The following is a 26,815-nucleotide window of genomic DNA, read 5'->3' as shown; positions in this document are numbered from 1 at the left end:
TGAATCCATTAAATTAATTTGCAAATAAATGAAAAGCATTTGTGAATATCTTCCAAACATTTACAACTTTTGAACAGGCATTTGTGAACTGAGTTTTTATTTGTGAATCGAAAAAACATTTGTGGATCTCAGTTCTACGCGTGTGGATTTGCTTTTTACACACACAGAGTTTTGAAACAAACTTTCTGCGAGTCCGAACGAAAATGCACTTGTAAAACTCTGCCATTTTCAGATAGCACGTGATAACCCAGCTGATGACTTAGTTTTCGCATGTCATGCAGTTTTTCTATGAGCTTTTTTTTTTTTAAATAATCAGCGATAAGTAACGTGCATTCATTGTTTTATGTTAATGTCATACAGTGAGTATTGGTGTGTGTTTATTTGTTCTGTTTGAGTATGAAAGGCACAACGATGCTTGTGGGCAACGTTCAGTTCTCTAAAGCTGTGGCTTGGCTGCTTCTTCAGTTGGCAGTTATCAGCCAACTCATCCTTTATATTTTTCATTTATTCTTTTGAGTAGGATTAAAGTCACAAAGCACTTCACGTCTTATTAATGGTGTACTCTTACTAATGTAGTTGTAATGTCTATGCTGAACCGCACCGTGTTTAGTTAGGTTACATCGTTTCAGTGAGGTTACGTTAACTGTTGTAAGATATGACAAGTGGCAACACCCTGGTTAAGGTCTTCGATAGAACAGCTGTTGGTGTTGGGAGCTATTTTTGTTTCACTGTTAATATGTAGATTGTGCTAAGCTAACGTTAGCTACTGAAACGGCATCTGTTGCCATGGCAACAGTAAACATTCATGTTCAGTCAAAGTGCAGGTTCTGCTGCTACAGGGGATAAGAGGATAAAAACATGGACCATGGGCATGTTTGGATAGCTATGGTGAAGAGTTGTGTTGTTGTGCTACAATCAGCCACTCTACTGTCTGCTAAAAAGGCAGCTCTGCTAATCTTTAAAGCTTCTTTAAGACACTCAGCTATAATCAGTTAGCAGGAAATAACAGCAGCCACTCTGTAAAGGAACATGTCTGGATCAACCAATGGGTAGGGGTCTTCTGGTTTGGTCCTGCCCTTTTGGCTGAAGTTGATCTGGTTTGGGTGGGGAAGTTCACATATTGCTCTTTTAACTGCTGCTTCTCTCATCAGAATGGCTCAACTCTGATATGTACACAAGTCATGTACAGTACATCATCTTGTTGGAGCGATGGGCCAATTTGAAGCATGCCCTTTACCCTTTGACTGTTTATATGGAAGCTGTGAGAGGCAGGGTGAATTTTATTTATTTATTTTTTGCGGGCAATGTTAGCCAAAACTTATGAAGACTGAATGGGGTTGTTTTGAGAGTGTAAAAGGTGTGCACAATGGAAAAAAAAAGGACTACTTTCGGCCCAAGCCCTCTATGGGTTGTTGTTCTTTGACACAAGCATCGGAGGCAAGGGCTCTGGCTTGGCTCATCTCCATGACAACCATACTACTATTTTCACTGCTTCGATGGAGATTAAGTGTGTGCGCCAAACACAGTAGCTGCCTTACTATGCTCAGAAGCAAAAGCAAAACAACCCCCAAAATGGGAATGGTTTTACATGTAATGGCCACAAACAGCTGCTCTACTCTTATTTTTCCTAACAGATTCTTCTCTAGTTTTATGTTCTGCTAGTGTCCTTGTCAATACTAGTAGCATGAGGCAGTACCTGCAGCCCAATCAGGTTGCACGGGTTGTCTAGCTCCTCCAGGATGACACATCCATACATGTGGTCGCAAGAAGGTGTCACGCCTGTGAAGGCAGCTAAAAGTTTAAGTTTCTTTAAATAGTGTTAAAAATTCTACTGGGGAGGTTTGTTGACTCGATACAGCATGCAGACACCAGTTCTTAGGAGACAAATTAGTTGTATTTTAACAAAAGAAAGAAATAAATGACAAAAACAGAATAAAAATGCAAAGTTAAAATTGGATAATTAAACAAGGTTAAAACCAGTCCAATGGATGTCAGCAATGTCCCAGTGTCCAAGGTGCAAAGTGCTTAAAAGTCCAATCTGCGGGTAGCTGCTGCACCTGGATGCTTGACAGCTTCTACCATGTGCGACGTCTGGTTCTGGCAGGTGCAGGAGGAAAGGAAGAGGGAGAACCCAAATCAGCAGACCCTTTAGTTCTCACTTATTTAACATCAGACGTTCCTACAGAATGAACTAATATGGTCTAACTTTAAGTAAGGGGTGGCCAACTAGCAAAACCAAAAACACCAAAAATAATATTAATCACACAATGAAATTATATACACTAAGCAATACTGTGCACTAAATCAAGCAAAAATCAAAGGGAAATAATTAGGCAAATGGAAAATCACAAAGTACACTAAATAAAACATGCAAATAACTAACGGCCCTCCCCTTCTTGTTTCAGTTCGGTAGGTTAACTCTTCTCTGATGTAATCAGCAGTAAATTGCAGAATGAACAAAGAGGGAGACTTAACTGAAGGAGGGGTGAAGCGTGCATTCACCCCTCCACTTTCCCCATGTGGCGTGCCACCCTCTATGTAGCAGCGGGCGTCTATGGTCTCTCCACTGCTGCTCCTTCCTGGTGTGGTCGAGCTGCAGAGACTCTTCCCGTCCTCTCAGAATCGGTCAATCTGGCCGTAGGCTGGTTGGCACTCCGTGGTTTTTTGAGCTCTTCGGGCCCATCTCTGTCCGCTCCACTCCACTCCTCTCTGCCACAGCATCTGTCGTCTCTCCTCTTGCACACCTGACCTGCGTCTTCTTAATCACCTGCCTGAAGGGGGTTGGGCTCAACGCTCCAAGCAGCATGGGCCAATCAGGATCCCCCTACGGACGGCGCACACATGCACATGTACACACACAGACACACTGCACCCTGTGACATCCCCCCCAACTTAACCCTCTACTGCATGACTTTTTAATTTTTGGGGAAAAAAATATTTCACCCCATTTTGGGGGAGCTTTGGGGTCCCTGATAATATATCAATCATAAACTTGTCCCCAATCATGATGAGCCAGTGGGCTGTTTGATCCAGGCGGACATCTGGGATTGGAATGGGAGCTGTGGGTCCTCTCTTCCTCTTCTCCTCATATGCACCAGCAATGGACAGGCTGGGACGACCTCTCTTCTTCTCCAGGCTTTTCCCACTCATGCAGAGGCCCTCTGCAATGTATGATTTGAAGGTGTAGAGCTTCATTTCGTCTTTCTGCTCCATGCCAGTGCCTTCACAGTCTCTTCGGTAGAGCAGCCAGGTGGTAACGATTATCATGTCGAGGAGGTGGAACACCAGCCAGTGGTACCATTTCTTTGATCTGACTTTGTTGCGGTAGAGTGCAATCAGTGAGTCGAGCAGGTCCACTCCACCCATGTTCTTGTTATATTCTTGCACCACAGCAGGGCAGGGGACAGTGATGTTTCTCTTCTGCTTGCAATCCCACCTGTAATGATAATAATAGATCATTTATTTATTTATTTATTTATATTGTGCTTTACATTTGATAACATGTTAAAACCATAGTAACAGATCATCTATTTAGCAGAAAGAAGGTGATATGATAACATAATATAAAATAATATCACCTGTCAACCTCGGTCACAGGGTTGGCTCCGGTGTGGTCACTCAGAAGGGTCACAGAGCGGTTGTCGTACCACTTGACAACATGCAAGGTGGTTTCTCTCACCACGGCCATCTTCTCTTCGAATGCCCCACGTCCTGCTCTCTTCAGATCAGCGTCGCTCTTCAGGTTGACCCCAGGTAATCTGTTGCCACGAACAGTGCCAGTGCAGCGAATTCCCTGCTGAGCCAGTGTGACTACAAGAGGGACACTAGTAAACCAATTGTCAAAGAAGAGCTTGTAGTTCTCTTCCTTGGGGATTGGCTGGGCCAGGCAGAGGACGACATTTCCACTAGCTCCAACACCTGCCAGCTCAGGAGGTTGGTTGACTCTCCCAGTGTAGATCTCAAGGTTGTGTGGTATACCATCAGATCCTGCCAAGATGAGAATTTTATAGCCCCACTTCTTTGGCTTTGATGGCAGGTACTGTTTCAACCTGTGTCTCCCCTTGAATGGCACCATCTGCTCATCTACAGCGAGCTTCTCACTCATTGGGATGGAGACCAATTTGGATGTCAGGTGAGTGACCAGAGGACGTATTTTGTAGAGGGGATCATCTTCCTCCCATCTCTCGTTGTTGATGTGGAGGGACTTCTTGATGGCTTCCCATCTGTTGAGGGTCATTGTGTCTGCTACTTGGGACACTCGGGTGGCTTTGTTCCAAAACATTCGAGTTGCTGGCAGGCCAAAGAGGGACATGTAGACCAGAGTGCCCAGGAACTGCTCTAATTCATTGGTGGTAAGGTTTAGGGGCTTGTTGGGGTCACGCTGAATTGCGTACAAGTTGGATTCCTCTACAATAATTTCAAGAATGTCCTCAGAGAAGAACTCGCTTAAGTATTGGAGGTGGACATGATGTCATCAGCTGTTGGCAGCTGGCCCTGCCATTCTGGGTAGGCATCAATGTTGGCGTTGTGGACTTTTCTCCATCTTGGGAGGTGAGACACTTCACCCTCCTCTTCATCTTCATCTCCTTGCTCTTCCTCTGTCTCAGACTCACTGTCTTGAGGCTGGTTTTCTCCTGTTTTCACCTGACCCTTTGCTCCACATCACCCAAGGCATTCAGAGGATGTCCCTGTCCCAGTCAGGGATCCAACAACGCCCCTCCTGCCCTTCACCACAACCACAAAGGAGCCAATGTCCCCCCCCCCCCCCCCCCCCGCAGCACCAGCACAATCACTAAGGAGCCAATGTCGACCCTCCCCACCACCACCACAGTCACCACGGAGCCAGCGTCAACCCTCCCCCCCTCAACCACGCTCACCAATCAAGGAGTTAGTTAAAGCTGCCACACTAAAGCTCAGTCAAATTGATGAACGCTTAAATAGTAGCCCTAGACGTCATCACTCAGGTGCCTGTCAGAGATGAGACAGACCCCATGCTGCTTCCTTAAACATACCGGCAATCTTAAATAGCCGGTGGCATGGTCAAACACATCTTGAAATTGAAAAGTATCAGCCAGAGTCATCTCCAAGGTCTGTCATTCCTGTTTTGACTAGCATCAGGAAAAACAATGTGTACTCGAAGCGCAAAGCTACTCTATCTAATCTGACTCCAGTTATGCGTCAGCCACAGACTGTGTCAGACAACGTTAGTACACTAAACTTAGCTTTATTAAATATCAGATCTCTGGCTGGCAAGTCACTATTAATTAATGATTTTATTATCAAGAGAAACCTTGATTTTATGTTTTTAACTGAAACTTGGTTAAATGAAACCAACAGTGCAGCAGTACTTATTGAATCAGCCCCCCCAAACTTCCATTTTATCAGCTCAGTTAGAGAACTTAGGAAAGGAGGTGGAGTAGCCACTTTATTTAAGGATGTTTACCAGTGCAAACAGTTGTCATATGGGAAGTTTGAGTCTTTTGAATATGTTGCACTGCAACTGAGATCCTCCTGTCAAGCAGTATTAGTAACCATTTACAGGCCCCCAAAATATAGTGCTTTGTTGATGACTTTTCTAAACTATTGTCTGTTGTTTGTATTGATTTTGACTGTGTTGTTATAGTGGGTAATTTTAATATTCATATTGATAATCCCAAAGATGGCAGTGCGAAAGAACTTTTCTACATCCTGGACAACTTTGAACTTTCCCAGCATGTAACAGAGCCAACACACAATAAGGGACATATTTTAGATCTAATTATCTCCAAAGGGCTCAACATTTCTGAGGTTGTGGTGACTGATGTTGCCTTTTCTGATCATTACTGTGTTTTCTTTAAAATGGCCATCTAAGCTGACACCAGTAAAATTACAACAGAGGTAATCAGAAAACGCTATATCAACGAAAACACCTGTACACAATTCACCCAGGATTTTATACCCACACCAGCTCTGCCCTCAGTCTCTGTCAATGATCTGGTTCATAGTTTCAGCTCTAAAGCTATGAATATTATGGACAATATTGCCCCCATGAAGGTCAAAGTTGTCTCTGGTAAAGAAAAAACCACCATGGAGGAACACCACACGGGTAAAAGCTCAAAAAAGAGAAAAAGCAGAATGCAGGTGGCGAAAAACCAAACTCCAGGTTCATTATGACATCTACAAGGAAAGTCAACAAAAATAACAACAATGCACGGTCTTTATTTACTGTTGTTGACAGACTGACAAACCCATCAGCGACAGTCCCTCCTGAACTGCTATCCACCAAGGCATGCAATGACTTTACTTATTTTTTCCACAGACAAGATTTTAAAGATAAGACAGACAGTCTGTAACTCCAACACAGTGGCTATTTCACCTGTGCCTCATAAGACTTCTCCAATTAATTTGGCACTTTTTCACCCATTAAATTATGCTACTTTGACAGACATAGTTAGAAACCTTAGGTCCACTACCTGCTGCCTTGACACTCTGCCTACAAGCTTTTTTAAAGATGTTTTTAACTGCATAGCATCAGATATACTACAGATAGTCAACTGTTTTCTTCAGCCAGGCCTTTTTCCAACGGCCCTGAAGACTGCAGTCATTAAACCTCTCTTAAAAAAGCCTAATCTGGATGCCTCAGTAATAAATAACTACAGGCCCATATCAAACCTACCATTTTTAGGAAAGATCATTGAAAAGGTTGTTTTTCAGCAACTCAACACCTTCTTTGAGCAAAACAATTCCTTTAATGCCCTTCAGTCTGGATTTCGAGCACATCACAGCACTGAGACTGCACTTGTAAAAGTTTTAAATGACATTCATCTGAGCAGTGATGCATCAAAGATTTCAGTTCTGGTATTACTAGACCTCAGTGCTGCATTCGACACAGTTGACCATAAGATAATGCTCGACAGACTAGAAAAGTTTGTGGGACTTTCTGGCACTGTGCTAAATTGGTTTAAATCTTATTTACAAGACAGGGATTTCTTTGTGTCACTTGGCAATTATGAATCTGTGCGAACAAAAATTACATGTGGAATTCCTCAAGGGTCCATTCTTGGGCCTCTTCTGTTCAACATCTATATGCTCCCTCTTGCTCAGATTATGGAATATCATAACATCGCCTACCATACTTATGCAGATGACACACAACTTTACATAACAGTGTCACCAGATGACTACAGTCCCCTACATCTGCTAAATAACTGCATTGACGAAATCAATACATGGATGTGCCAGAATTTTCTACAACTAAACACAGACAAAACTGAGATAGTTGTTTTTGGCCCCAAAGAACAAAGATCAATAGTCAGTGCTCACATTGACGCCATGACACTAAAACCTACAAATCAAGCCAGAAATGTTGGTGTAGTTCTGGACTCAGACCTAAATTTCAATAGCACATTAAGACAATTACTAAATCAGCCTACTACCACCTTAAAAACATAGCAAGAATAAAAGAATTTCTGTCTAAACAAGATACAGAAAAACTTGTTCATGCTTTCATTTTCAGCAGGCTGGACTATTGTAATGGTGTCTTCACAGGCCTGAGTAAAAAATCAATCAGACAACTGCAGCTCGTCCAGAACGCTGCTGCCAGAGTCCTCACCAACACCAAGAGAGTGGAGCACATTACACCAGTGCTTAAGTCACTGCACTGGCTTCCTGTGTGTCAAAGGATAGACTTTAAAATCTTGTTACTTGTCTATAAAGCACTAAATGGTCTTGGGCCTAAATACATCTCTGATATACTTGTACGTTATGAAGCATCCAGACCCCTCAGATCATCTGGAACAGGTTTACTCAGTGTTCCCAGGATCAAAACCAAACAAGGTGAAGCAGCCTTTAGTTTCTATGCTCCCCGCCTGTGGAACAAACTTCCAAAATATCCGAGGTCGGCTGAAACTGTCAACTCATTTAAATCAGGGCTTAAAACATTACTATTTACTGCAGCTTACCAGTGAACTAGATATGTAACTTATTGTTAGGATAATCTGTAGCTATTGTTTTTATATTTGTCTGCTGTTGCTTTTGCTTTATGTTTGCTTTTTAAATGCATTTTCTGCACTGTTTTTAACTATTTATTGTCTTGCTTTTAGCTTTTGTTTTTAATGATCTATTGTTCCTTTAATGTTTTATTTTAATGTATTTCTCTTGTAAAGCACATTGAATTGCCTTGTGTATGAATGGTGCTATATAAATAAAATTGCCTTGCCTTGCCTTGAAAAGAAGAAAAAGGAAGCACAGGAACACTTGCATGCACGCACACACACACACACACACACACACACACACACACACACACATACACACAATTACTTTACCAACTGACCCCTAACTGACCCCTGAGCTTCTAAGTGTCCCTCAAACCTGATTCAGGGATCCATTCTTCCTGATCCACTCCTTCACTGTCACTGTCAGACAGCTCACTGTCCTCACTCTCTGAGGGAATGTCCCTAACTGCACATCGCTGCTGCTTTCCGCTGTAAAATGTTCTTATGTCCATGTCCTGTAAGTATCAGTAGATTATGATCATTTAAATGCATACAAACACATCTCTACACACACATGCTAATGCATTATATTGCCTGAAAAAAATTGGGCTAACTGCACAGTGTTGCAACGAATGAAAATAAACAGTTTTACTGTATAAATAAAAACAAAATAAGTACTCAAAAAATCAAATATACTTATTTACATATTCATGCACATGCGAGTATTTTTCTATATACAGTTATTTCAATGTAAACATGTAAAATAGTGATATTTATCTTACTTACTAGTGGCGATCTGTCCCACGTGGTGCTGCTTCCTGAAAGGGGGTTTCCCGCCCCCAAATGAATGTCACACCACCTTCAACTCATCATTTCATTGGCCAGAGATGTGTCTGGTAGCATTATTTGAAAAAAACATTTTGTTTTCTTTTGAAGGGCCAATGTGAGGTCTGAAAATGTGGTTTGTTGCCTGAGGGCAATGCTATGCAGTAGAGGATTAAAACGTTCTAGTCCCTACAACTACTTCCTATATCTCAAGGGTCTACACCTATTTTCCCTTTGGGAACGTCTTAATGCAGGGGCCTAAACTTCCTCCACAGCTCCCCCTGGGTTGAAAGGGAGTGCTAAACCCCACACTACTGAACCTTGGTTGTTCTCCCTGGCCTGAGGTTCAGTGGTCACAGCTGGTTGTGGGGCCAGACAAGGGAGGCAGAGGCGTAAACTGTTGCGATGCAAGATGCGTTCTGGACCTTCTTTCCCTTCTGGTCTTATCTTATATACCAGACGGTCAGGGTAGGGATGGGCTATAACAACATGGGGCTGATCTTCCCACCTATCACTCAATTTTCCCTTGCCCTGTCTCCGTTGGTCTAAGACCAACACACGTTCTCCTGGGAGTAGTGGGGCATCTTGAGCAGTCCTATCATAGATTCTTTTGTTTTTCTCTGCTGCTTTATTAAGGTGGGCTGTAGTTTTACTGTAAGCGTAGCTTAGCTGCCTATGATGTTTCCCAACCCATTCAGTAGTGGTGGAAGGAGTGGCCTCTGGGCCAGCCACTCCAGTCATCATGTCCATGGGTGTTCTGAGGTGGCGGTCAAACACCAGGAAAGCTAGTGCATAACCAGTGGAGCTGTGGATGGTATTGTTATAAGACTGGACTAGCACTGGCAAGTATCCCACCCAGTTACCGTGTTGCTCTACCTCTAATGTCCCCAACAAGTTCAAGAGAGTCTGATTAAACCTTTCTCAGGCTCCGTTACCTTGTGGGTGGTAGGGTGTGGTATGAGTTTTGTGACAACCATGCACTTGGCACAGTTCTTTTATCAATTTGGACTCAAAATTTGGACCTTGGTCGGAATGGAGGATTTCGGGGCAACCGAAGGGCTGTATAACATGGGTCCACAATGCACGAGCTGTAGCTGCAGCAGTCTGATCCAGAGTAGGGATGGCCCATGCATATTTGGTGAATAGATCAGTTACCACCAGAATGTTCTGATATCTGTCTGTGGGACGACTGAGTGTCAGAAAGTCCATGGCTAGGATATGCATGGAGGCCTTAGCTGTTAAAGGGATAAGTGGGGCTTTAGCATTAGCTTTGGTCTTATGCAGTATGCAGCGGGTGCAACTTTGGACAAAAGTTTGTACAACCTGTTCCATTTGGGGCCAGTAGAAGTTCCTCCGCAGCAGAGGGAGCATCCAATCTGTCCCTGGATGTCCAGTATGTTTATGGCAAGCCTCCAGCAGGGCCTGTGTTTTGGACTCAGAGACTACCACCTGTTTCAAAGTCTCAAGAGTTGATGAATCTTGCACTTTCCTGCACAGAACCCCCTCAACAAGTTCTAATTGTTTTAACTGTTTTAACAGTCTCTTTACTGGTTGTGAAAGCTGCAGTTTTTGAGTGGCATCAGGTAATGCACCTTGTTCCAGGTACCCACAAACTTGGTGCAGGGTGGGGTCTTGCCCTTGTTCCAGCCTCCAACATTCTGGATCCCATCCCCAGCTGGCAAATGAGTCTCCTCCCGTGTTTGGGGCCCCCACTGTCCGTACCAACATGTTGTCTCCGCACTCCTGGTTAGCTGCTGTGGGGTCTGTGGAGTTGATTGGAAATCTAGATAGAACATCTGCATTAGTATGGTCTTTCCCAGGGCGGTACTTGATTGTATAGTCAAAACTTGCAAGTTGAGCGACCCACCTTTGTTCCACAGCCCCTAACTCTGCAGTCTGTAGATGGGCAAGAGGGTTATTGTCAGTCACAACAGTCATCTATGCGCCCCAGAGGTAATCTTTGAATTTCTCCACCACTGCCCATTTCATGGCTAGCAGTTCAAGTTTAAAGGAACTGTAATTAGCGTCATTGCACTCAGATGGATGCAGGCTTCTGCTGGCATACGCAATTACTCGCTCTACACCACCCTGTTCTTGGGACAAAAAAGTTCCTAATCCACAATTACTTGCATCTGTGTAGACAATGAAAGGTTGTGTATAGTCTACATAGGCTAAAACAGGGGCTTGGACCAGGCCTTGTTTTAGCTGGTTGAAAGCTACATCACACTCCTGGGCCCACTGAATGGGGGGCGAATGTCGTCCCCTGTTTCGGCCTGTACCCCTCAAAAGTTCATTCAATGGTTCAGCAATCTTGGAAAAGTCTTTGATAAAGCGTCTGTAGTAGCCTACAAATTCTAGAAATGATCTTGCTTGCCTGACTGTGGTAGAAGCCTCCCAACTTTGAACGGCTATCACCTTCTCAGGGTCTGGTGCAACTCCTTGGCTGCTGACCTCATGTCCCAGGAACTTGACTCTCTTTTGGAACAGCTTACATTTCTCAGGGCGAAGCTTTAGGCCGTAACAACCAAGGTCCTCGGACACCTTCTCCAGGTGATCCAGGTGAGCTGAAAAGTCTTGAGAATATACAATTACATCATCCAAATACACCATGGCAGATTCTGTGAGCTGATCCCCTAGACACCGCTGCATTAGCCTCTGAAAAGTTGCAGGGACATTACAGAGGCCGAACAGCATCCTCTCAAATTCAAATAAGCCAAAGGGAGTGGTGAAGGCTGTTTTCTCTCTATCCCTGTCCTCCACCTCCACCTGCTAACACCCATTAGCTAGATCCAGAGTAGAATACCATTCAGCTTGTGTGAGACTGGTTAGTGAGTCTTCAATGCGGGGGAGGGGGAATAGCGTCTTTGTGAGTAATGTTATTCAGTTTGCGGTAGTCCACACCAAATCTCCAAGGTCTGCATTTCTTCTGGACTAACACTATGGGGGCGGCCCAAGGACTACTGCTCTCCCAAATTACCCCTCCCTCCAACATTCCCTGTAGCAGGCTTCGGATTTCTTTGTAAAGAGTAGGGGGCACCGGCCTATACCTTTCTTTGACTGGTTCTGCAGTACCTGTTGGAATCCGGTGTTTGATGATATCGGTGCGACCGTAGTCTTCTTCATGCCTGGAGAAGACATGCCCCCATTTCTGGACTACCTGGTCCAGCTGAAGCTGTTGCTTCTCCGTCAGGCCAACACCTTGGATGCAGGGGAACCCCATTTCGCCACCACTCGTTTCCTTCAGTTGCTCGCCGACGTGGACCAAGTCGACTTCCACAACACCTGGGCTCACTTCTGTGAAGGCAACATCTCTGCTTTCTCTAATGTGCTCTGGGGAGACAGAAGATACATTAGCCACTCTCTGGAACCGGTTAAGGGTCATGTGGAAAGGGTTGATGTTCCTCACTCTAATGGGAAATCTGCCCTTTTTTCCGGTTACCAAGGCCCTGGCCACGTCAACACCATCCTCCTCTGCCAATGGCTCTACTAATGCGCACTCTTGAGCCTTGCAGGAGTGGGAAGGAATTTTCGCCCACAACAGGGCCTCACTTTGCGCCGGAATGGTTACTGCTGTACGATAGGCTAATCGGGCTGTGCTTTTCTAGTTCTCACGGGTAAAGGCAGCTTGAATGTGTTGACAGTCAATGAAAACATCATTCCACCCCTTCCCATCAAGAAAGTTATTTTCATGGCCTGCTCCTATGAAAGAGTTTCTCCCAACAGTCCCAAATCACTACTACAACACCACGGGCTGGAACCTGGACCCCCCCCCCCAACTTGAAAGTCTGTGACTATGTAGCCTATGTAAGGAATACTTAGCCCATTTGCTGCTCTAAGTTTAAGCCAGGACAAAACTCTGCCCCGTTCTTTATCCTTAAAGAGGTCATTACAAAGGCCCTCACTAAAGAGTGTGACTTGGGAACCTGTATCAAGTAAACACTGTACATCTTCATTGTCTACTTTTACAGTGGCTGGGGAAACTAAAAATCCTGGTGAGGTGACCTAGAAGGGCAATTACGGCTGACATGCCCAGCTTCGCTACAGGAGTTACAAATTGGATGCCCCTGTGAGTCCCATTTATACCTAGAAGAGCCAGCTATTGGTCTAGCCCTGGAACTATTTCCATCGGGATTACTAAAAAATGCTCTCTGCACTGGGGTGTGTGTGGAGTTTGTTCTTTTACCTCTTGAAGGATTTCATTTTTGAACTCTTGTTTCCAGTCTGTTACCGTGGGTTGGGGGCAGACTGCCTGTTTTTCCACTACCAGGCAGGTAGAGGGAGGTCAGTTGTCTTCCTGCTCTTCCTCCAATGCAAGGGCCTCCATTTTGACCTCGTCAAAGGACAGCGTGGGGGTCTTTCTCACCAGCCGACGCAGCTGTTGGCGAATGGGGCTCTCTCTTAGCCCCATGATGAACTGGTCCCACAGAAGTACATCTCCTTCACCAAGCCCTGTATTGTCTTTCTGCTTTAACCTGGAGAAGAGCTCTTGCAGATGAAGAGAGAAGGATCTCAGTGACTGTTGTGGCTCTTGTCTACAGTTAAAAAACTGAGTCCTGAGGATAGAAGCATGCGTGTTGTCACCATACAATGTAAAAAGTACATCAAATATTTTCTTGGGAGTATCTCTGTATCCTCCCTCCAGAGCCAATATCTCCCTCTTGGCCTCTCCCTCTAATGAGCCTAATACAAAGTCTGCTTTTTGGGAGTCAGTTAGTGGCTGGAAGCTAAGCATAGTCTCCACATGAAGTTTCCGTTCCCCCAACTTAGCTTCAGAACACCCACCAGTAAATTTCTGCATCCACGGGCCCCCCATAACAAATGGCATCATCAAAACTGGTGCGTCTGCCCCCTGCATGCTGTAAGAGTCAGTTACTCAACCCAGTAAAAACCCTGCCGACAACGCCAAAATTTGTCACGCCTGTGAAGGCAGCTAAAAGTTTAAGTTTCTTTAAATAGTGTTAAAAATTCTACTGGGGAGGTTTGTTGACTCAATACAGCACGCAGACACCAGTTCTTAGGAGACAGTATTTTAACAAAAGAAATAAATAAATGACAAAAACAGAATAAAAATGCAGTGTTAAAATTGGATAATAAAACAAGGTTAAAACCAGTCCAATGGATGTCAGCAGTGTCCCAGTGTCCAAGGTGCAAAGTGCTTAAAAGTCCAATCTGCGGGTAGCTGCTGCGCCTGGATGCTTAACGGCTTCTACCACGTGCGACGTCTGGTTCTGGCAGATGCAGGAGGAAAGGAAGAGGGAGAACCCAAATCAGCAGACCCTTTAGTTCTCACTTATTTAACATCAGACGTTCCTACAGAATGAACTAATATGGTCTAACTTTAAGTAAGGGGTGGCCAACTAGCAAAACCAAAAACACCAAAAATAATATTAATCACACAATGAAATTATATACAATGAAATTATATACACTAAGTGCACTGTGCAATAAATCAAGCAAAAAGCAAAGGAAAATAATCACACAAACTTAGGCAAATGGAAAATCACAAAGTACACAAAATCAAACATGCAGCATGCGTTCACCCCTCCACTTTCCCCACGTGGCATGCCTCCCTCTATGTAGCAGCAGGCGTCTATGGTCTCTCCACTGCTGTTCCTTCCTGGTGCGGTCGAGCTGCAGAGGCTCTTCCTGTCCTCTCAGGTTCGGTCGATCCGGCCATAGGCTGGTTGGCACTCTGTGGTTTTCCGAGCTCTTCGGGCCCGTCTCTGTCCGCTTCACTCCACTCCTCTCTGCCACAGCGTCTGTTGTCTCTCCTCTCACACACCTGACCTGCGCCTTCTCAATCACCTGACTGAAGGGGATTGGGCTCACCACTCCAAGCAGCATGGGCCAATCAGGATTCCCCTACGGACCGCACACACATGCACACGCACACACACACACACAGACACACTGCACCCTGTGACAAAGGTTTCCTGTGTCTCCCAGCATAGTCTCAAGAGAAGATACCAGGAGACCTGCCGTTACATGAGGAGAGCTGGACAAGGCTGTAGAAGGACATCAACCCAGCAGCAGAACCAGAATCTGCTCCTTTTGGAGGAGGAACCAGAGGAGCACTGCCAGGGCCTAACAAAATGACCGCCAGCAGACTACTGGTGTGCATGTTTCTAATCAAACTGTCAGAAACAGAGTCCATGAGGGTGGCATGAAGGCCCAGCATTCTCTATTGGGACCTGTGCTCACAGCCCAGCACCATGCAGCTCCACTGGTATTCGCCAGAGAACACCACAATTGGCAGGTCCACCACTGGCCCCCCATTCTCTTCAGGTTCACACTGAGCATGTGACAGGTGTGAACAAGTCTGGAGACGCCATGGTGAACATTACGCTACCTGTACCACCATCCAGCATACAAGGTTGGGCAGTGATGGTCTAGGGAGGCATATCCTTGGTGGGTTGCGCAGACCTCCATGTCACAGCCAACAGTACCCGACTGCTGTTAGGTACTGGAATTAAATCCTCAGAGCGATTGTCAGACCTTACGCTAGTGCATGGGCCCTGCGTTCCTCCTGGTGCAGGACAATGTCATTCTCCTCACCTAAATCCATTTCAGTTTTTTTACTTTGATTTTTGGTGTTATTTTGAATCCAGCCCTCAGTGGGTTGATGATTTTGGTTGCCATTGCCTGTTGTTATGTCATTTTGTTCTCAACAAATTATACAAGGTACATAAGTAAAGATTTTCAACTAGAGTGATTCGTTCATTAAGATCTGATGTGTGATTTAAGTGTTCCCTTAATTTTTCTGAGCAGTGTATTTTACAAGAAACTTTGTAAGAGTTTTCTTTTGGATTACTGAGTAAATCAAAAATTACAAATATCATCGAATTGATCAATTCAATGTTTGCCTTTGGAAAGCCATCTTAACCTGAACTGTCATTTAAATGCAATGGGTCTTAGAGGCCTAAAACCATTGCTCATATTCCATATACAGTGGCTAATGTCAGTTTAGTATGACATTATAATTCATTTAAACCAGAAAAACAAAAGTATATGCCTGGAGTAGGACTAGTGTATTGTGAAGGTTTCTTTTGAAATGTAATTGGTTACAGATCACTAGTTCCTAGTTTGAGAGACGTGCTGACGTATTGCGGTAAGCATGTTGCATCATTTCCGGTGTTTTCTGTGACAGCGTCTCTGTGCTGCTCTAGTGAATACTTAAGTTGCTTAACATCTAATTCAAGTCTTAACCCACACTAGTTCTGTTTAAGCACTTGTAGCTCTCCTCCTTTTTATGACTTTCTTGCTAATCTCTTAGCTGTTGTTTGCACGTTACTAGCCTTGTTAGCTACATTAGCTTAGTGATGGCTTCTCCTTCTGCTCTTTCTTGCTCGGTTTGCCAGATGTTTAGTTATGCCTCTGCCTCCTTTAGCGACAGTGGTAATTGTTATAAGTGTAGCTTATTTGCTGCGTTGGAGGCAAGGCTCAGTGAATTAGAAGCGCGGCTCCACAGCATAGAAAATCACTCGGTAGCTGCAGTAGTCAGCCAGCCCCCTGTAGCCGGTGCGGAGCCACATAGCATAGCCTCTGTTAGCGGTCTCCCGGTAACCTCCATGCAGCCAGGAGGCTGGGTAGCTCCAAGCCGAAGCCCACGGTTCACCACCAGCCTGTTCATGTTTCTAACCACTTTTCCCCACTCAAACTCTGGTTATTGGCAGCTCTATTCTGAGGAACGTGAAGTTAGGAACACCAGTGGCCATAGTCAAATGTATCCCTGGGGCCAGAGCGGGCAACATTGAATCAAATTTAAAACTGCTGGCTAAAGCTAAACGAAAATTTAGTAAGATCGTTATTCATGTCGGCAGCAATGACACCCGGTTACGCCAATCGGAGGACACTAAAATTAATGTTGCCTCGGTGTGTGAATATGCTAAAACTATGTCGGACTCCGTAGTTTTCTCTGGTCCCCTCCCAAATCTGACCACTGTACATGTTTAGCCGCATGTCATCATTTAATCGCTGGCTGTCCAGGTGGTGTCCAGCAAACAATGTGGGTTTCTTTAACCATTGGCAAACTTTCTGGGGAAAACCTGGTCTGATTAGGAGAGACAGCATTCATCCCAATTTGGATGGAGCTACTCATATCTAGAAACCTGGCAAAGTTTATTAGTAATTCAAAACCCTGACAACCCAGAGTTGAGATCAGGACTCAGAGTCGAATTCTTTTACACTTCTCTGAGCTTTTAGTGCAGTTACCCACCCATAGTTCTATACAAACGGTGTCTGTCCCCCGACCACCTAAATAATCTAAATCTAAAATTAAACAAAGAGGAGTTGTGCATAACAACCTCATAAAAATTAAAACCTCTTCTGTGACAGAAAGACAAAACAGAAGAATTAAATGCGGACTGTTAAATATCAGGTCTCTATCATCTAAAGCAGTGTTAGTAAACTAATTAATATCAGATAATCATATTGATTTACTCAGCCTCACTGAAACCTGGCTGTGTCAAGACGAATATGATAGTCTAAATGAATCCACTCCTCCCAGTGGATTCATAATACCCACATTCCTCGAGGCAGCGGCCGAGGAGGGGGAGTTGCAGCCATTTTTAACTCTATTCTGTTAATCAGCCCTAAACCTAAACTAGATTATAATTCATTTGAAAGCCTTGTTCTTAGTCTTTTATGTCCGACCTGGAAAACCTTGCAGCCACTTTTATTTGTTATAGTGTACCGTGCTCCTGGCCTGTATTCTGAATTTGTATCTGAATTCTCAGAGTTTTTATCCAGTTTAGTTCTTAAATCAGATAAATTTATTACTGTGGGCGATTTTAACATTTATGTTGATGTTGATAATGACTCCCTGGCTACCGTGTTTATCTCATTATTAGACTCCATTGGCTTCAGTCAGGGTGTACATAAACCCACTCACTGTTTTAACCATACCCTCGAACTAGTTTTGACGTATGGAATTGAAATTGATAACCTAACAGTCTGTCCACAGAATCCCTCATTATCGGATCATTATTTGATTACTTTTGATTTCTTTTTACTTGATTACACGCCACTCAGCAACAGTTACTATACTAGATGTTTATCAGATAGCGCTGTCGCAAAATTTAAGGAAATGATTCCTCCATCGTTAAATTTAATACCATATCCTTCAGTAACCGAGGATTCCCGTACCGATTTTAAACTCTCCCGAACTGATCATCTTGTTGATAGTGCCGTAGGCTCGCTGCAAACAACACTAGACTCCGTAGCCCCTCTTAAAAAGAAGTTAACAAAGCAAAGAAAGTTCGCTGACTCTCAAACCCGTAAGTTAAAACAAATAACTCAAAAATTTGAAAGGAATTGGCGATTAACCAAACTGGAAGAATCTCGTCTAATCTCAAAATGTATAAGAGGGGCCTCCGCAATGCCAGAGCAAACTATTACTCATCTTTGATAGAAGAAAATAAGAACAACCCCGGGTTTCTTTTCAGCACTGTAGCCAGGCTGACTGAGAGTCACAGCTCTATTGGCCTTGTATTCCTTTAGCCCTTAGCAGTAATGATTTTATGAACTTTTTTAATGACAAAACTATTAGAGGCAAAATTCATGACCTCCTGTCCTCAGATAGTACCTATCTGCCCTCAACACAGCTTTTAGACCTACTATATATTTAGATTGCTTCTCCCCAATTTCTCTTCAAGAATTGACTGCAGTGATTTCTTCATCTAAATCATCAACGTGTCTCTTAGACCCCATCCCAAGTAGGCTACTTAAGGAAGTCTTACCTTTAGTTAACACTCACTTATTACACATGATCAATATATCTTTATTAACAGGCTATGTACCTAAGTCTTTTAAAACAGCTGTAATTAAACCTCTCCTAAAAAAAGCCCACCCTGGATCCAGAGGTGTTAGCCAACTATAGACCAATATCTAATCTTCCCTTTCTTTCAAAGATCCGTGAGAAAGTAGTCGCAGACCAGCTGTGTTATTTTCTCCATGATAATAATTTATTTGAGGAATTTCAGTCAGGATTTAGAGTGCATCATACACAGCACTAGTTAAAATTACAAATGATCTTCTGATTGCTTCAGACAAAGGACTCGTCTCTGTACTTGTTGTATTAGATCTTAGTGCAGCGTTTGACACAATTGACCATCAAATTCTGCTACAGAAACTGGAACACTTAATTGGCCTAAAAGGTTCTGCACTAAGCTGGTTTAAATCTTATTTTTCTGATTGTTTTCAGTTTGTTTGTGTTCACGATGAATCATCCTTACGTACTAAAGTTTGTTTTGGAGTTCCGCAAGGTTCTGTGCTCGGACCAATCCTATTTACTCTATATATGCTTCCTTTAGGTGACATCATTAGAAATCACTCTGTAAATTTTCACTGTTTTGCGGATAATATACAGTTGTATTTATCGATGAAGCCATAAGAAAGTAATCAATTAACTAAAGTTATTGTTCTTGGCCCCAAACAACTCAGAGACTCTTTATCTGATGACATAGTTTCTCTAGATGGCATTGCTCTGGCCTCTAGCACTACCATAAAAAACCTCGGATTAATATTTGATCAAGATTTGTCTTTTAATTCTCATTTAAAAGAAACTTTACGGACTGCATTTTTTCATCTGTGTAATATTCCAAAAATTAGGCCTATCCTGACCCGAAAAGATGCAGAAAAATTGGTCCACGCTTTTGTTACCTCTAGGCTGGATTACTGTAACTCCCTATTATCAGGTAGCTCTAGTAAGTCCTTAAAAACTCTCTAGCTAATTCAGAATGCAGCGGCATGTGTACTAACAGGAACTAAGAAACGAGATCATATTTCTCCTGTTTTAGCTTCTCTGCACTGGCTCCCTGTAAAATCCAGAATTTAATTTAAAATCCTACTGTTAACTTATAAAGCTCTAAATGCTAAATGCTGAGCTCATAGTGCCATATTATCCCACCAGAACACTGCGCTCTGAGAATGCAGGGTTACTCATGGTCCCTAAAGTCTTCAGCTATCAGGCTCCTCTCCTGTGGAATCATCTTCCTGTTGCGGTCCGGGAGGCAGACACCATCTCCACATTTAAGACTAGACTTAAGATTCTCTTCTTTGATAAAGCTTATAGTTAGGGCCGGCTCAGGCTTGCCTTGTACCAGCCCCTAGTTAGGCTGACTTAGGCCTAGTCTGCCGGGGGACCTCCTATAATACACCACTGCATGTCACTAACTTGGCTTCTTCTCCGGAACCTTTGTGCTCCACTGTCTCACAGGTTAACTCATATTGCAGCGGTGCCTGGATAGTGTGACGTGTGTGGTTGTGCTGCTGCCGTGGTCCTGCCAGATGCCTCCTGCTGCTGCTGTTATCACTAGTCATACTTCCACTGTTATTATACACATATGATTAAACTTAGTAAAAAAATCATTCATTTCATCCGCCATCAACCTCATCAACAACTCACAATGAAATCTTTTAATGTCATCATTGTATTTATTATGTATTGATGTTCTATGTTTAAACTGTGTTTTAACTTGTGTTTTTATTCTATGTACATTTGTGAGCACGTCAAAGACAAATTTCCGTTGCTTCTTGCAAGAGACAATAAAGGTTTTCTGATTCTGATTCTGATTATTGTCACATATGTATACTATCGGACATTTATATATACTTTCAACATATTGTACCACAATAACCAGAATTATAATTATAATATTATTATAACATCATTACTTTCATTAATGTTGTTGTAGGCTACTGTCATTACTGTCTGTCCTGCATCTCTCTGTCCTGCATCTCTCTGTCTGTCTGTCTGTCTCTCTCTCTCTCTCTCTTTCTGTCTGTCTCATTGTGTCATATGGATTAATGTTAATTTATTATGTTGATCTGTTCTGTACGACATCTATTGCACGTCTGTCCGTCCTGGAAGAGGGATCCCTCCTCAGTTGCTCTTCCTGAGGTTTCTACCGTTTTTTTCCCCGTTAAAGGGTTTTTTTGGGGAGTTTTTCCTTATCAGCTGCGAGGGTCCTAAGGACAGAGGAATGTCATATGCTGTAAAGCCCTGTGAGGCAAATTGTGATTTGTGATATTGGGCTTTATAAATAAAATTGATTGATTGATTGATTTAATGTGCATTTTGGGTGTATTTTGAATCAACTAAACTATGCAGCATATGTTTTGGAAGTGTAACTGCAGAGTGACACAGACAAACCACTGCATATCTATTAATGCTCACAACGGTGTAGGCGACATACATAGGCTACAGGGTAGGGTCTGCTGCATGAGTATAAATCCAACTTTATTTGGGTTTTTGCAGTTCAATGAAGAGATGTTGTGTAGATAACTCTTCATCCATTGCAGAGCTTTCAAAAGTAAGTTCAGCGCTGCACAGTGTACACACACACACATATATATATATATATATATGTGTGTGTATATGTGTGTGTATATATATATGTATATGTACACTGTATACAGTACAGGCCAAAAGTTTGGACACACCTTCTCATTCAATACGTTTTCTTTATTTTCATGACTATTTACATTGTAGATTCTCACTGAAGGCATCAAAACTATGAATGAACACATGTGGAGTTATGTACTTAACAAAAAAAGGTGAAATAACTGAAAACATGTTTTATATTCTAGTTTCTTCAAAATAGCCACCCTTTGCTCTGATTACTGCTTTGCACACTCTTGGCATTCTCTCCTTGAGCTTCAAGAGGTAGTCACCTGAAATGGTTTTCCAACAGTCTTGAAGGAGTTCCCAGAGGTGTTTAGCACTTGTTGGCCCCTTTGCCTTCACTCTGCGGTCCAGCTCACCCCAAACCATCTCGATTGGGTTCAGGTCCGGTGACTGTGGAGGCCAGGTCATCTGCCGCAGCACTCCATCACTCTCCTTCTTGGTCAAATAGCCCTTACACAGCCTGGAGGTGTGTTTGGGGTCATTGTCCTGTTGAAAAATAAATGATGGTCCAACTAAACGCAAACCGGATGGGATGGCATGTCGCTGCAGGATGCTGTGGTAGCCATGCTGGTTCAGTGTGCCTTCAATTTTGAATAAATCCCCAACAGTGTCACCAGCAAAACACCCCCACACCATCACACCTCCTCCTCCATGCTTCACAGTGGGAACCAGGCATGTGGAATCCATCCGTTCACCTTTTCTGCGTCTCACAAAGACACGGCGTTTGGAACCAAAGATCTCAGATTTGGACTCATCAGACCAAAGCACAGATTTCCACTGGTCTAATGTCCATTCCTTGTGTTTCTTGGCCCAAACAAATCTCTTCTGCTTGTTGCCTCTCCTTAGCAGTGGTTTCCTAGCAGCTATTTGACCATGAAGGCCTGATTCGCGCAGTCTCCTCTTAACAGTTGTTCTAGAGATGGGTCTGCTGCTAGAACTCTGTGTGGCATTCATCTGGTCTCTGATCTGAGCTGCTGTTAACTTGCGATTTCTGAGGCTGGTGACTCGGATGAACTTATCCTCAGAAGCAGAGGTGACTCTTGGTCTTCCTTTCCTGGGTCGGTCCTCATGTATGCCAGTTTCGTTGTAGCGCTTGATGGTTTTTGCGACTCCACTTGGGGACACATTTAAAGTTTTTGCAATTTTCCGGACTGACTGACCTTCATTTCTTAAAGTAATGATGGCCACTCGTTTTTCTTTAGTTAGCTGATTGGTTCTTGCCATAATATGAATTTTAACAGTTGTCCAATAGGGCTGTCGGCTGTGTATTAACCTGACTTCTGCACAACACAAATGATGGTCCCAACCCCATTGATAAAGCAAGAAATTCCACTAATTAACCCTGATAAGGCACACCTGTGAAGTGGAAACCATTTCAGGTGACTACCTCTTGAAGCTCATCGAGAGAATGCCAAGAGTGTGCAAAGCAGTAATCAGAGCAAAGGGTGGCTATTTTGAAGAAACTAGAATATAAAACATGTTTTCAGTTATTTCACCTTTTTTTGTTAAGTACATAACTCCACATGTGTTCATTCATAGTTTTGATGCCTTCAGTGAGAATCTACAATGTAAATAGTCATGAAAATAAAGAAAACGCATTGAATGGGAAGGTGTGTCCAAACTTTTGGCCTGTACTGTATATGTGTGTATATATATATATATATATATATATATATACACATATACACATATATGCATGTATCATATCATATCACGTTTGGTCCATATTGATTGTTTGGGGTAAAAAAATGCTTACATGTTTTTGCAGTAATAAATTTGTAATCTAGATTAAGCACACTAATTTGTCTTCAGACTGAACAATTTCATTTATCTTTTTTTTCCCATAGGTAGAACTGAAATAATTACTTATTTCCATGAAGCTGGAGTTTCTCTTTTTGTTAGAGCCCAGTTAAATTAATAAAAGTAGTAAAAAAACAAAAAAGGTGTTGGATCCTCTAATACCACTCTGAGATAAATCCATCTGTGCCAGTGGATTTATTAGCGTTTAACGTGACTATGGCCGAGTACATTTCCTCTTTTGTTATCCTTGAGACTTGTATTTCATTTTGATCTTCTGTAAGGGTTAGCAAGTGTACTAATTTGAGTAGTGTCTCCATCTTCTGGTCATTGGTCACAACTCAGGTTGTGAAATTTTTTCATAGTATTCCTTTTAACAGTCTTTACTTTTCCTTTATTTGGTGGTGGGTGTCCATAGTTTTGGGACCCTTTATCTTATATTATCTGCCTGTTGTTTCAGTAATTTCTAAGCCAGTATTTTGTATATTTGCTGCCTTCTTCATAGGGCTTTTGTTTAGTGTACACCAATTTGTTTTGGATTTCTTGCGTGTATATGTCTTCCATCTGGTTTCTTTTCCTTGTTATTGCACTGTAAATTGTAATAAGTTCACTTTACTTAAAAAAAGTCAGGAAACCGATTGCCTCAAAATCTCCAAGTAAAGTAGCTAATTCATTTTAAGGTGGTATAGCTGAAGACAACTCAGATAATGGTAGTAAACGTGAGTGAAGTTAACTCAAAATCATTAATTAGGTTAACTATAAAAATATTAATTCAGACAACTCATACAATGGCAGTAAACCTGAGTATAGTTAACTCAAAATCCTTAGTTAGGTTGACTATAAAATGTCAATTTTGACTACTTAAACTTGTGAGTTATGTTAATTAAGCAGTACTCGTAAAAATAAGTTATCCTTAAAAGTTTAAGCGTTCACATTACTAGCAAAGTATCAGGAAACCGATTGCCTTGATATGTTCAAGTAAGCTGAACCAAAAGTGATAAGTTATTGAAATGAAGAGACAACAGACAACAGTTTGAATGGAAAACAAAGTTTAATAATTAAACTTTTTTTTGTTCTGAACACAAATACATGGAGAAATAGGGTCCAGGCTGAAAACTACTTAAGTTTACCTTAAATACAGGGGTTCTCAAGTGTGGTTACATACTTTGTATGTAATATAAACACTAACCTTTTTTTTAACCAACTTTGTATGTAATATAAAGACTAACTTTTCCATAGACTTTTTCAGAAAAAAGTGACATGTGACTTTTTTCTAGGGCGGCCTTCAATCTAATATTGAGTCCCTAAAACGGCCCTCAGTCATTAAAACTTAGACAATCCCTGCTTAAATATCTCTGTTGACTATGGTGTGAAACAAACTATAGATAAACTCAATTGTCAATTACAGGGCCTAACATTTACCCTAACATCAATAAAGTGAACAGCAAATATAGCTCAACTCTGTTTCCAATCCACCTATTGCATAACTGCAAAATAAGATCACTATATCAACTGAATGTGCAACTGTAATCCTGATGTTCAAGACAGCTCCCGCTGAAACCTGCTCAGAGCTTTCTGATTTAAATTCTTAGTGGATGAGTTTAGCACTGCACTAGAGATTGACTTTCAACAGATACTAAGTCAACAGATATATCTTTCAACAGATATCAAGTCTGAGATAACTGGCTAAAGAACCTGATGCTGGCAATCAATATCACCACAATCATGTCAGCATTAACACAAAAGCAAAAAGAAAAGCTAAAAGGAAAGTAGGTATTCATGTTTCTCCTCATGAACATAAAACCATTTAGTAGTCTGAAAGTGCGATGAGGCTCCCTCCCACAAAAAAGAATCAAACAAAAACAGAAAATCACTTTTCCAATAAGGGTAAAGGTATCAACGTGTCCCATGTCACGTCACATTCACATCGTGAACACGTTCACTCATTGCATCAGAAGATTTTTGAGTGATTGTATTTTTGGTTTTAGGGATTTATGTCCAAGTGAGAGAAGCACCCTTTGAATGAAGTCAAAGGTGTACTTCAGTTGTTGAGGGTACTCCAAATTCAGAGCGTAAGTAAGTCCAAAGAGCAAGCACATAGCATGTGGAAGATTTCCAAGGTCATCCATGACAATTCTTCCTTCCAAAATGATTGCAGTACCTGCAGACTCAAGGTGGAGTGAGTCAGGGGAAGTCTGTCTGTCCTCAGGAATGATGATCAGGATCCCAATGGGGGTGTGAGACATGTCTGGGTCTTCGCAGTCCTAACAACAATAGCAGCAATAACGCCAAAATTACATATCAGATGTCACCTTGAATTTATATGGCAGAAAACACAAAACAGCCACTAAAAGTACAACGTAACAACGTACCACAGGAGGCTGATGAGGAAACTTCCAGTGTAGTACAGGAATGTGAAACTCCTACAGTTTGCAGCTGTCACACCTATGGCAGTCCACTCATCAGCCTCCTGTGACAGTATAGCGAGTGCACTTCCCAAGAGCATCAGCGATAAATAAGTGTTGATGTTGTTGCAAGGGAAAGTTCATAACATTTTTGTGTTTAACTACGTGTTGCACTTTATACGGTCATAAGAGATATCAGTAGAACCCCTCTACTTAAAATCAGCTAAGTGAAAGTACTTAAAATCAGCTAAGTGAAATTAATTGTACTTTTTTTGTTCTTGAAGACATTTGGGTTTCACATGGGGTGACGCTAGGGAACTGCGACTGAATCCTTTTGAAAGACAGCAGATACCACTAAAGTGTTCTGATTGGGGATAGGTCATCAGTGCATCACGTAAGAAGTACAGTAGCACTGATTCAGGCTGAGTGGAAGGAAAGTAACTAAAACTAAAGCTATCAAAGTAACATAAGGAGCAGGATTAAATAGAGTGGACATCCTGTGGTGTGGAATTGAAAAATAGTAATAAAGACGACTTACAAAGCATGTCTTGAAGAAGTCTGTGTTCTCATCTCCAAGGATCAGAGGAAGGCCACGGAGGACTGCCGTTCGCTTCGCAGTAATATCTGTACTCTGAAAAATCATGTCAAACACACATCACTCCTGTGTTAAAGGACAATCAATTAATAGCTCCGCACACACAATGGGGTTGCGTATTTTGCTCCCCACATGGTGAAAAATTAATTACTTTGTATCTGAGAAACTTACCTCCGGTCTGACTTGTTGCAGATACTTCTGAAGTTTCTGGCCAACACTTCCCCCCTTGCTCTTGAAAATCTCAAAGAAGCGAGGAGTGTATTTGTCAAGTTCTTTGAAGAATTCTGTATTCAGGTTTTTGCTTGACAAGCGACAGAACTCTGCCAGAATCTAAAGGAAAAGTATGACAAATTAATATTTAAGATATAGTGATATTGGACCTACATTAAAGAATAACAAAACACTAGAAATCTGTATCTAATCTTTGGAGGCCAGTGCAATGCTTTCTGCCCAGTGTGATTAAGTGTTTTGTTAATATTTGGTGAGACACTTTGGAACTAGGATTTACAATGATCATGAAGTCCCCCTCCACTCAAAAATGTTTTTCTTATTGTTCCTGAAGTTGAATGTTTGAGCTTCACTGTGCAGAGTTTGGCAATGAAAGGCGGTTTTCACATTCATCTCCAGAAAATATTGGGATTTCAATGAGCAGTAGATATAATTAAGGATTTTATCAAAATAATAAATAATAAATAATAAAATAATAATAAAAAATAAAAAAAATAATAAAATTTGAGGAAAAAACTGACAAATTATTATTCAAAGTAGGGATTTTATATACACCTTAAAACATGTTTGGAGGGGATCTTTA

At 42.2% G+C, this 26,815-nt stretch overlaps 2 protein-coding genes across 2 annotated transcripts in view; both read left to right on the top strand.

Annotated features, from left to right (window-relative positions):
• The window catches only part of arhgef4 (Rho guanine nucleotide exchange factor (GEF) 4), a 463,081-nt gene that overhangs the window by 10,791 nt on the left and 425,475 nt on the right, over nucleotides 1-26,815 (top strand). The window lies entirely within an intron of this gene.
• LOC144458973 (uncharacterized) lies at nucleotides 17,293-20,710 on the top strand (the record flags this gene model as incomplete). The annotated part of the gene is made up of 1 exon (XM_078163003.1): nucleotides 17,293-20,710. A coding segment is annotated over one exon (915 nt), but the record flags the coding sequence as incomplete, so codon positions are not given.

The sequence above is a fragment of the Epinephelus lanceolatus genome, chromosome 20 (genome assembly GCF_041903045.1).
Source record: "Epinephelus lanceolatus isolate andai-2023 chromosome 20, ASM4190304v1, whole genome shotgun sequence".
NCBI lineage: Eukaryota > Metazoa > Chordata > Actinopteri > Perciformes > Serranidae > Epinephelus > Epinephelus lanceolatus.
This window is presented reverse-complemented; position numbering and strand designations above follow the sequence as displayed.